At 35.3% G+C, this 12,410-nt stretch overlaps 1 protein-coding gene across 6 annotated transcripts; it reads right to left on the bottom strand.

Annotated features, from left to right (window-relative positions):
* Positions 1-1,056: 1,056 nt before the first annotated feature.
* Positions 1,057-10,650, bottom strand: LOC145600882 (serine hydroxymethyltransferase, mitochondrial-like). Of its 6 annotated transcripts, none has more exons than XR_014104329.1 (17): positions 10,476-10,650; positions 10,305-10,349; positions 10,113-10,199; positions 8,581-8,702; positions 8,425-8,501; positions 7,906-8,030; positions 6,994-7,086; positions 6,373-6,465; positions 6,065-6,262; positions 5,548-5,652; positions 3,643-3,708; positions 3,453-3,530; positions 2,894-3,005; positions 2,698-2,808; positions 2,341-2,508; positions 1,378-1,504; positions 1,057-1,280 (listed from the first exon to the last, which is right to left on the bottom strand). XR_014104329.1 is itself a non-coding variant. In XM_081656739.1 (16 exons), the coding sequence occupies exons 1-15, from the start codon at positions 10,563-10,565 to the stop codon at positions 2,363-2,365; spliced, it is 1,548 nt and encodes a 515-aa protein (XP_081512865.1). In that variant the 5' UTR covers positions 10,566-10,650; the 3' UTR covers positions 1,057-1,280; positions 2,341-2,362. The 6 variants fall into 6 exon arrangements, 2 of the variants coding, with proteins under 2 accessions (XP_081512865.1, XP_081512866.1); XR_014104330.1 differs by having other exon boundaries at positions 1,057-1,275; XR_014104327.1 differs by having other exon boundaries at positions 1,399-1,504.
* Positions 10,651-12,410: the final 1,760 nt, after the last annotated feature.

The following is a 12,410-nucleotide window of genomic DNA, read 5'->3' as shown; positions in this document are numbered from 1 at the left end:
AACCCTAAACCCTAAACCCTAAACCCTAAACCCTAAACCCTAAACCCTAAACCCTAAACCCTAAACCCTAAACCCTAAACCCTAAACCCTAAACCCTAAACCCTAAACCCTAAACCCTAAACCCTAAACCCTAAACCCTAAACCCTAAACCCTAAACCCTAAACCCTAACCCTAAACCCTAAACCCTAAACCCTAAACCCTAAACCCTAAACCCTAAACCCTAAACCCTAAACCCTAAACCCTAAACCCTAAACCCTAAACCCCAAACCCTAAACCCTAAACCCTAAACCCTAAACCCTAAACCCCAAACCCTAAACCCTAAACCCTAAACCCTAAACCCTAAACCCTAAAAGTTCTCCACAAGAATTGAACCAATAACCTCTAAATCTAAAACTAAGTATGTTACCACCAATTTATGTAGACGTAAAGACTTGACTTCACTAAACCGGGCTACTATTTGTCTTGTCGACTCCTACCATTCGTTCTTCGTTTGCTCGTTGAGTGCCATCCTCGGTTTTTGCTCCTTTCTAGTAGCCGATCGAGTTTCTTCGCCCTAATCAATAAGCGGGAGATTGCCCTGAAGTAGGTTGGGCGTAAATAGCGCCTCTAAACCAAGTATAACAACGGATATGAGGCTTTGACCCTTTAAATGAAAGCTATTACCGTATCGCTTCTTTTGCTTGAAAGCCTGAAGCTGATTCATGCTAAAGCTTGTGTCCGCTATGGGCCACTGCTTTTTTGGTTCTCAGTCAACAGGATCGGGGATTGGACGTCTATTTAACTGTATCGCTTTGCTCTATGAAAGGCGAATGCCTCCGCTCGGTCAACCGTCTCTGGAATTGTGTTCTACTTCCACTCCGCCTAACATATAATGGATCTTCGCCTGGCTAGGATTCTTACTCTCGAACTTTTGTAATCTTCCACCCCAAATCTCTCTTTAAATCTCTACAATTTGAATGTAAAATGATTTCAAGATTTTAGTATAGAAGATCTCATTCAAGGAAGGTTGGTGCACCTAAAGTTGACGAGATCTCATTGTTTGTGGTTTAGCCATAATTTGCTTGATACCAACCCTGAACACCAAATTTATTGATTTAATGCTCCTTGAATATGTATTTATACATCAAAGTAGAGACGGAATTACATAATATACAGCTAATGGAGTTTACTAAACATGTGTTACATTGACTTTGCCCTCAGGCTTCAAGATAATACATGTATATCCATAGGTCATCCCAGTCTGGTTCCATCAGCTTCTTCGGAGTTCAAAGTGACCTGCGCTACGAAAAAAAAAAAAAAAAAAGGCATTCAGAACACATCTATACAAGCTCCAACAGTGTGCTGCAACCAACATACGAAACTTGTTCCAATACACACTGGTAGTAAATTCCTGCTTACTCAAAAAGCAAATGATGTTCATCACAGCATCACTTCATGAATTGTATCACCTCACAAATTGTAACTTCAACATTGTTCGTGAGTGTAGCAAGCTCATATTACATTCCTAGAGAAAGAAGCTAATTAGTGTAAATGGAGTATCACACATGTCTATACAAAAACCTGAGAGCATCTGTTTTAGTAAGTGTATCCGTTTGGGACAAAAATCCCTCGAATTCTTAATACATCCCTCCTCTGTGACGTTTGGGCTAATCTGACACATAAAAAATGAAGCTATTGAACCAGGAGCAACCTACTTCAAACCCAAGTGCAACATCATAGTGACCCCTAAATACCCTAATACAGTGAGTCGTGACCATGACAAAAAAATAACAAGGCTCTATTTACAAACAAATCACCTGACGATGAAGTAGCTCACTTAATTTAAACTAATGCTCAATGCCATCAAATTCTTTTTCCATTACTATGGGGAGACACAATGCCCAAAGTAGCCAGTTACAAATATGTTACGAGAATATGTTGGGAATGTTGAAACAAAAGAATTTCCAGGGAGGTTATTCAAGTTGTTCTATTCATTGAAATAATTTAGTTAGTACTGTTTGTCACAACTTCCTTTGTTGATGGGTCTCATTTTGTGTTTTTTGAGACAACCTTATCTATATTTTGATTATTTTAATCCCCATTCTCTTCACTTTATTTTAATAATATTCTGTAAAACTAATTTCAGTTCAGCAAAAATAAGGTGAAGAGAACAAAACCTTAACTAGTAAAACAAACAGCCTACTACCAGTAATGGGAAAAACTACATATGTCAAGACCGCCCTATTAGCCTAAGAAAGGTGACAAGGACATCAAACTAAAAGGTATGTCTCAGTTATCATGCCTAGCATAGACCAATTTATAACGGAAAATATTATCACATTTTACATACAAATAACCAACCTTGCATTGTAAAAAAGCTTGTTTAATTCTTGTACTTCATGGATTCCTTTTCAAATCCAATTGTCGGAAATTGTTTTGCATACTCCTCAACCTCATGTCTTAGCTTTGCTATCTCTGAATCAAAAGTACCTGACTGCAGGGTGGCAACAAAGTCCTTCAACTTTGTTCCTGATACAAAAAAGCAGTCAGTATCATCACGTTCACACAAGGAAAATGCTTTTAGATGCACAAGTTGTAAAATAATCTCTCTATTCTTTTCTTTTTCATTTTTCCTCCCAGCATAGACATATATTGTATTTGCATGCACTTCAATACTACTTGGTTATAGACAGAGAAAAGATGATGAGCAGGAGGTACCTTTAGTATCAGCCTTGATTTTTAGAGCCAGCTTGACAGCACCATCAAAATACTCAGCCACCTTAACAAAATCTTCCTCAACAAAACCCCGGGATGTTAGGGCAGGTGTTCCTGGAACATAAAGTAAGAAAAGTTATTTTTAAGTTACAAGAAGCCAGAAAATAACAGAATAAATTCCATGGGTATGCCCTCTTACCCATCCTAATGCCACCAGGAACCATAGCAGAAACATCCCCAGGCACAGTGTTTTTGTTGGCTGCAATGTGCACAGCTTCCATAACCTTCTCTACTCTGGAGCCATCAATACCCTGACAAAGCAAGATCCAATGTAAATGGCAAAGAAAAATCTTTTGTTACACTACATATAGTGCAAAGTAGCAAAACATTTGTTACTGCAGTCCACAATACTTGACATTTTTACAAAGTGTCAACTGGGTAAATTAGTACTCCAAATTTCTATAAGTTGTCTCTGCTACTGCATGAAGTATTTTTTGTCACATATCATTTGACAAGATCTCTTAACCTAAGAAAATTGTTGATACTTCCAGGCATCCAGCATTGTGAAAATACAAGTTGATATCCAATATTAACATAACTTGTTAATATGTGTCAACTCTCCAGCATTTATGTTACTTCTCAACGCTTGTTATGATATGTCAGCTAGACTAGAAGAAATGCAATTGCAAAAAGTTGCAGGAGAAAAATATCAAAAGATATTATCAATAAGAAGTTATCATAAAAGAAGTCATCTTCACCTTGTTCTTCAGGTTCACCAAAACTAAATGATTGTCTGTTCCACCAGAAACAAGGTCATAGCCCATCCCAGCTAAAGCCTGCAGAATGTAGCATAAAGTAAAATTATTTTTTCAATAAAGATATTTTTATTCAAATCCATAACTCATATCCTACTAAACCAAGCATGCTAGCATGGCCACATAAATTTACCTCTGCAAACTTTGAGCAATTGGCAAGAACTTGTTCTTGGTATGCTCTGTATTCAGGAGTCATAGCCTGCATTTCCGCAAAGGTATCATGAGCCTCAATTCAGGAAAGATTGAAATAAATGTCACAGGCTGCTATAAGCAACTAAACACCCAAAGAAGAGTTTGTATAGCTTTTATAAGAGGACGGGAAGAAAGTCACCATAAATTGCAAAGTGAAAAGAAGTGTCTCTAGAAGGCATATACTACCTCTTAATTTTTTTTTAGTTGACACCTTTCTTTTTTCACGCTAGCAACGCACGATTTTAATAATTAATCTCTAAATCTCCATATTGTAAAAGTCAAATGGTGTCAGCTTAAAAAAACGGTGGAAATAGTTAAGATACAGTGAGTAGAAAAAAAAAATCTCAAATGCTGGGGTTTAGGGTGGTACATCATCCATGACCACAGCAATAGTTAACAGAGTTATTCCACCAATTTCAAGTCAAAACCAGAGCATTTTACAGTCTTTGATAAATTAAGTTTTGTATGGTTTTCAAAGAATAAAGGGTTCAAACTTATTATAACAGATTAACAGATATGTAAAGTTCACAAATATTTAAATCAAAACTAGTACTCATTGTCATACGATCAACTGCTAGTCCTTCATATGAGCTACTCTGCTCATCTGAAAGCCACATTAACTATACCTAATCCTCTTAAGGGCATGGCATGACTCTGCTGGCATTCCAAGTAGATAAAAATTCCCCAGACTTTGGGCGTGTTCGGTGCTAGCGTTTGAGTAGCTTTTAGTGGTTTGATTTGGTCAAACCACTACTTACAAAAAATGTGAGTGTTTGGCAAAGTAGTGGTTAAGGTAACTTTAAGTGGTGGAGGTAGCTTTAATGAAAAGTTAAAAATATTAGCTTTTGAAAGTATAGGTAGGTTTTGAGGCAGCTATTGAAAAATAAACTATAGTTTTAAATATAAAATATTGATCTTTATATGTAATAGCTAGTCAACCGCTACTTTACCGAACACTCATACCTAAATTATCTATCTTCACAGCTACAACTTGTTGACAACTAAAAGCTACCTACACAACTAACAACTACCTTCACAGCTACAGCTACCTTCACAACTATATTTTGCCAAACACGCCCTTTGACCCTTAATGTTTGAGTTACATACGGCTTTGCTCAGAGGGGAATGAAAAAAAAAATACAAATCAATTTAGAAAAGCATGGATAAGGTGACTCAAACTCAAAAAGAAATGAAAAACAAAGTGATGGAAAAAACTCAATTTTTAATATAAATAAGAAAGAAAGAAAGAAAACAAATTGTTTCCATAAAATCCTTAAAATTGACATTTATCATAAAAAGAGAGTTTCTTATATTTTACAACCTAAACACTAGTACACTAGTATAAGAAAAAGATAACCATAAAAGATCCTGATATAAGCAAAACATTGGTCGCTTAGATTTAATAAACTGATACTATGAGATGGGTAAATACAAGTTGATCTTTGAGATTAACAATTCTTGTTTATCACATGGCTTTTTTGTAAAAAAATCAAAAACTTTTATCTAAAATACGGGCTCCACAGTGATGATGATTGGATGAAGTTGTTGATTTATTTACCAAAATCCCATGTGATAAACGATTTTTGTTTGTCACAGAGATTCACTGAGGCTTCAATATACTCCCAAAAATATATATACAAAGCACAATCAATCATCAACACACACACACACACAACAACAACAACAACAACAACAACAAAAACTCATTTGAGTAAGAGTTTGATCCCTTCAAAAAGATGTTTACTATTTGTATACATATATATGGAAAACTATTACTCCCTCTGTCAATATAATCCGATACAGCATCATTATAAATAGTACCAAACATCATTTTCAGAACACAAACCTGTTTCAAAGCGACTGCTAAGGCAGTTATTGTATGATTGTGAGGACCACCCTGGAGACCAGGGAAGACAGCCTGATTGATTTTGTCCTCATAGTCATACAGTACCTGCAGAAAATAACAACAATTTAATGTCTTTAATAGAGGATAAATTGGACTAAAAGGTAAAGCTTACATAATATCTTCCCTCCATCCAATATAAATGGTTACATAAAATTTTTTAGGATGTCAGGAAAATTTGTTTACAATTCCTGATATAGTAATGATTTGAATAAATTGATCAATATACAACAAGGCCAACTTCTTCGTAGCCAATGGAAAGAAGATGAAAACTATCCAACAGCTAAGTAGGGTCTTATTGACAAGTTATGCCATATCCATAATACTGAGAGGCAGGGACAATGTGACTATTAATTACGGACAGAGGGATTATATCATGAGCTATAACAATCAAATAGCTGGCATGAGTTAAAAAGTAGTCACTTAGTTATAAAGCAACATTTGAATTGAGCTGCATTACCTCCTTCCCTTGTTTGTTAATCTCCTTTACACCCTTTCTGAAGAAAATCATTGCTCCACGAGGCCCACGAAGGGATTTGTGGGTTGTTGTAGTCACAACATCAGCATAATCAAACGGTGATGGTACCACCCCAGCTGCTACCAATCCACTGATGTGTGCCATATCTGCCAGCATGATTGCTTTTTGCTTGTCACATAACTGCCAAAAAAATCACAGATACTATTGTTACAGACCAGCATCCTCGGTGTGCTCCATAGAAATAATTACTTTGTTTAACAAAGATATTAGTTTAAAACAAAAGATGTTACCTTGCGGATACGTTCATAATCATAGAGCCGTGCATAGGCACTTGCTCCAGCAACAATCAATTTAGGTCTGAATAATGTGGCACTTTTCTCCATCTGCAATGGAGTTCCCAATCAAAATGAGCTAAACAACAGCCCTTTTAATTAATCTGCATGCTTTTGGATTTAAGGTATTGCTTGGTAAAAATAGCATTAACACAACAGGTCAACAGCAAATAAGTGCTTGAGTCAGGCTTATAAAAGTCAAAGGTGCAAATATGATAAACTACAAATTTAATTGTCTTAACAAAAATGTCAATTGGAAGTAACAAAAACTATGCATTTCTTTAATGCTCAGTAGTTTAGACCCAGCATCCACTCATCCAGAGGATGATCTTTTTAAAAGCATATATTACATTGAATGATGACTAACAAAAATTGACCAAGTTGACTTTTTTTTAATAACCATAGAAGGTTCAAAATGGGGTATTCGATTCTCAGTTCTAGAAATTAGGTGCATGTTTGCTCATCTCAAGCTGCTTTCCGAGAGAAAGCTAATTATGCTTTAAAGAAACCTTAAATATATTAGAGGGAGAAACCTTAGATATATTCTAGGGGTTTATAATAGAGGAAAAATTGACCTACCTGATCATAATCAATATAACCAGTGCTTTCATCCAATCTGTACGGCATTGTCTCAAAAAATATAGACACAGCAGATATCTTCTTGGTGTCTGTCTGCAACATAATAATAGAAGTTACAAGCTTAACTTACCAAAAAATTGCTTAGCAAATAATTTATTGATAGGATGCATGCCACAAATTGTTCACACATGTCATTTAACACAACTTTTCCAATATTCAAAAATTGTAAAACTGGCAGAACTTACCACTAATCAAACTAAATGCCAGCTATTTATGAAGCTCTTTTTTTTTTTTTTTTTATTAACACAAGGCTTAGATATCTAAGAAGACCGTTAAATAGCTAACTCATCTTCAATCTGATTCAATCATTAATCATTTTCTATGCTTGTTATAATTGCAGAAAATGCTTTTTTCTGTAACAATGCTTTAACGAAAGAAGTTAGGGAATGTTCTTTTCCGCAATTGCTAACTTATCTGAAGTTAGAACTTCTTTGATGTAGATAAGCTTTTCTAAGCTTATAAGAACTATTGAATCATAATTTGAACTTGGGAAATCCTTCGCTCATAGGTACTTATCTAATCATATGTATACTTATTTTTCTTGGAACATAATTTTTGAGGAGAAAAGGAATTGCTCTAAACCACTCAAAATTGTTTTTAAACTTGTATATCAGTCAGCATTCCTCATAGTTGATCGTTACATCTAACATCCTGATTTACAAGTTATGAATTAAATCAGTAAAACCAATCAACCCACCCCCCCCCCCCCCCACCCACCCCTCCCCAAACAAAAAAAAAAATGCCTTATAACAAGAATATATTAGAAGAATAGCCTATGTAGACAGATTTATGCAATGTACTACAACAAAGATATTGACTATATAATAATCAACAAAGTGATGAAGCTAAGACCTGGTATCCATGTGAAAGATGTCCACCATGTGGCAGATCAAGAGCCATGATTCTATCATGAGGCTTCAAAAGAGCAGTGTAAACATGGAAGTTAGCCGGTGATCCAGAAAGAGGTTGGACATTCACTGCACACAATATAAAAAAGTTCCACAACTTTAGAAGCACAAGCGGGAGCAAACATAGGGAAATTACAGTGCACATCTTCTGTTGTAATATGATGAGGTTTCTTCAAGCACATGTCAAATTATTTATATATTAGGATATTCTATAACTAATACCATAGAGATATAAGCTCCTAAGAAAATAAAGCCTCGATTTCTCTTTATGAGAAAAAGGAATTCTGTCTAGGGGGGAAAGAGGATGAGCAGCCCCTATCCTGCAAAATTAAAATGGGGACACAAACATGGCTCTCTTACAAATTTGATTGGAGGTTGCACCCATGAGTTAATTGGGTTTTAAGAGGATCAAAAATTATTCAAGGTGCAGGAAAAAAAGAGCATTACAAATTAGAAAATTCACCTCCCCATTTTTCAGGGTCCAATCGGAATGCTTCCAATGCACGCTTTTGACACAGAGTTTCAGCCATATCAATGAACCTGAACAGAGGTTTAATCATAATTAGGAAGAGGAAAAAAGTATTTTAGTTGATGCAGTAAAAAAAGGAAATTGACATACTCATTTCCACCATAATATCTTGCTCCTGGGTATCCTTCACTGTACTTATTGGTCATGACTGACCCAACAGCTTGCATAACAGAGACTGAAGTGAAATTCTCTGACGGGATAAGTTCTAGACCCTATTACCCCAAACATGTCGACAGATGAATCAGGACAATTGTTAAAACAACGAATTTAAATGATAAATGAACATAAAATTAGCATCAACATAAAATACTTTTCACTATATTTGGTAAGTTTTTAATAGAATTTTAAGAGAGAATAACTGTAAAGAAACACCCAACATCAAGTACATTGAAATTGCTATGTTTTAGTATTAGAAGCAAATACGGAGGGAGTACATATTAAATTCTTTAGAAAATTTTTAGGTATCTCTTATACAAAACCACATGTTGATAGTCTATTAATCATTAATATTTTATTTATCAGGATTGTATAACCAAGATGATAGTGCACTTTGAACTAGTAAAGTACATTATATACTAAATTGTAATGGTAATTTACACTTTCTTATTTTTAATTAATAACACGTTAACTTTTAAATATTCATCCACAATATTTGGCCACATGTTTCACTAGTAAAGTAGTATAATTGCATAAACACAAAACTAAGGTGAAATGTTCTTAGATTTTTTTTCAATGTAATATTTTTGTAACTTTTATACATACTCTTTTTGTTATTTTTATGACTTTTAGTATTTTACCACTTTAACATTATTCACGTATCTCACTTCAATGACATTTTTGATAATTTATTCGTACTTATATATATAATCTAATATACAATTACAGAGTCAGTTAACGAGAATCCTCCAAAACCCCAATGCTAAACTCTCATGCATTTAGTTTTTTTTTATTATTATTATATCTACCCATCCTTATCCCATAGTTTATTTATTTATTTATTTTAAATTTTTTTTTTTTAAAAAAAAAAAAAAACAATAACTACACATACCACTTTTTTTTGTGTGTGTGTGTTTTTTTTTCCTTTTTCTGAACGTAGTATTAGGTATACAATTCCTTTATCTACAATTAACCATAATACTCAAAATCCCCAACCCTTCAATTATATACTACCTCCGGTTCGTATTATATGCAACTTTGGTGTATTATTTGTGAGATAAAAAATTCAAAAGTTGCATACAATACGAACTGGAGGTAGTACATTTTTAAGGGATAACCCTCTAAACAACATCCTTCTCTAATCATTAACACAAAAAAATGTATAGCATGCTTTTTGCGTGACTGGCCTTACCGAATAACTGCTTGCAAAATATCAAAGTAACTCCTAGAGCATTAATGGAATAACTGAGTAACCCCTATAATACTGAACGAGTAACCTCCATAACTTTGCAAAGTAAATCCTATAATAGTTGGCCACATTGCGTGGCCACCCGTAAGAGTAAGACCATGTTCTTTTAAAGTCAAACTGTTATGATCAATCTAAAATGAAGGAACTACTCATATAACAAAATCTAGACCCAATAATAACCCAAGTACTGTAAAAATAAGAGAGAAAGTGACAAAACCTTCCATTGCCTGGCCTTTTCATGCTCAATAATGTCAGCAATCTCAGGATCAACAACCTCAAGGGGCGCATTCAATTGCTTCGGCCACTGTCCAACAATCCAATTGTTCATAAATTCATCCAAAATTTCCAGTTCAAAATCCAAATAAACTAAGAAATCAAATAACAATCATATTAACTAAATCATACAAACCGTCACAGAAACTTGCTTCTCCTTCTCAATTGCTGCTTCAGATGACTGAATCCAAACATTCAAATTCACAAATTAAGATCAAATAATTCAAATATTCCACAACAAATATACAAAATTGAGATTAAATTCACAAAATCAACAAAAAACACAAAGAAGAATAGAGAAAGTGACCATGAAGTAGAGAGGAGCGCCATTAAAGACGCTTCGAACAGGTTTGTTGGCGGAATTAGAGAGCTTGCGAAGCGCCATTGCCATCGCCATATTCTCTCTCCTTGGAGCTAAGAGTGGCAGATTGGTTTGAAATGTGGAGGGATAATGTGGTTGAGTTTTAAGTGGTTGCTAAGAAAGGAAATTTTAAATTTAAAGGTTTAATTTTTGTGGCGTATTCGTTTTCTTAAATTGTAACTTCATTTTCATGGATAGATTAGATTTATCGTCTTCTTGCGCGCACAAATGGAGGTGCGTATGTTTTGGGTTTCACCAACCACACAATCTACTTTGAAAAAGCAGGAGCTACCAGGTGGGTGCGAACGTGCGTTTGTAATATTTTGGCCTTTTTTTGTTAGAAATTCATTATAAAGATTATTCCCGTATAACTTTATGATTTTCTAAATATATACTTCCTCCGTTTTCTTTTATTTGCAACACAGCCTTGTGGCACGTGTTTTGAGGTCGGGTTTATGTAATGTAAACGGACAAATTTTTCATTATAATTTTTACAAATGATACTTAACCCTATTCTAATTTTCGTGTAAAAATTATATTGATAAAATCGCTCGTTTACCCTCACTAATCATCTCCTAAAACTGCGTGCTTAAAAGGTGTGTTGCAAGTAAAAGAAAAAGGAGAAAGTATGATTTTCTAATGTATATTTTTATAGCAAAAATTGCTCAAAATAATCTCACATTTGGGTTATTTTTAAATAATTTGACCTTTATACTCAATCCGCTCAAAATGGTCCCGAGTGATCAATAATCGGTTGAAGAAATAATTTTTTTATTTAGTTTAAATTACACGTGTCACGACTTCATTTGTCCAAATTTTTTTAAAAAAATTAACAAAAAAAAAGTGAAATCTAATTAAAAAAAAAAAAAAAAAGCCACCACGATTTCCCCCCAACCACCACAGCCAGCCACCACCCACGCCCAGCCTCAATCCCATTTCCCCGGTGCCAGCTGCACCCAAACCCTCCGGCGCCGGCGCCGGATGAACCACCAGCCCCCATTGAAATTTCAACTCAATGCCGACAAATCCCAACAACCTCATCAATAATCTCGACCTAGGGTTTGTGAAACCTGTGGCAAAACCTCCAACGAACATCCAGAAGCAAATCTTATAAACAATGACAAAAATCGACCTGATTCATTGAACCAGAAGAGCTGGGGACGGGGGAGGTGGTGCGGCTGGAAAAGGAATAGGGGACGGGGAGGGGGTTGGCATCGTGATGGTAAATGGGTTTCATGGGTAGGGGGATGCCTGGATTTTTGTGGGGGGGGGGGGGGGGGAGGGAGGGAAGGGGTTGGTAGTTCAGGGGACGGGTTGGTCACGGGCCGAAGTTGGCGCTGGGGTTAGGGGCCGGCTTGTAACACCCCCGATTTACTAATTAATAATAAACAAGAATTAAAGGAAAATTAACGACCTTTAAATAAAATTGCGAAAGCATACACCTAAATCGAAGTTATTACCGCCACACTCACAACCTGTCGAGTGTTAAGGCTTACAAAATCCCAATAATTACAACCCAATAAATCTAAGTGAGCTATTTATACAACTTTACAACTTGTTATAGCAAACTAATCGAAACACTTGAACTCCTTTAGCTACGATCATCACTTGATTAACCTGCTTAAACAATCTTGACTGTTCACCATTAAGGACAAATTCCAAAATAGATCGTCGCAGGGCCACCATAAGAAAAAGACATGGCCGCAAACACAAGTAGCACAACAAAATAGCACACACATCAGCAAAAAGCTGAGTAATCATCACATTACACATTGTACTCTCAAAAATAACCTTTTATCAACCCAACCTCGAATAAAAATATGAACCTTTACTCAATCAATTCATATAACCCATAAGTGTGCCATGCTCGCTGTCCTATAC

This window comes from Chenopodium album, chromosome 21 (genome assembly GCF_948465745.1).
Source record: "Chenopodium album chromosome 21, dcCheAlbu1.1, whole genome shotgun sequence".
Taxonomy (NCBI): Eukaryota; Viridiplantae; Streptophyta; class Magnoliopsida; order Caryophyllales; family Amaranthaceae; genus Chenopodium; species Chenopodium album.
The sequence above is the reverse complement of the archived record's forward strand: the minus strand, read 5'-3'. Positions and strand labels throughout refer to the sequence as shown.

Excerpts from the sequence above, each read along its gene's own strand:
- LOC145600882 (XM_081656739.1), bottom strand. The coding sequence starts at position 10,565 with ATGGCGATGGCAATGGCGCTTCGCAAGCTCTCTAATTCCGCCAACAAA. Across the intron at positions 7,087-7,905 it reads ATCTTTCACATGGATACCAG|ACAGACACCAAGAAGATATC; the intron begins GTCTTAGCTTCA and ends ATTATGTTGCAG. Across the intron at positions 3,709-5,547 it reads TAGCAGTCGCTTTGAAACAG|GCTATGACTCCTGAATACAG; the intron begins GTTTGTGTTCTG and ends GCGGAAATGCAG.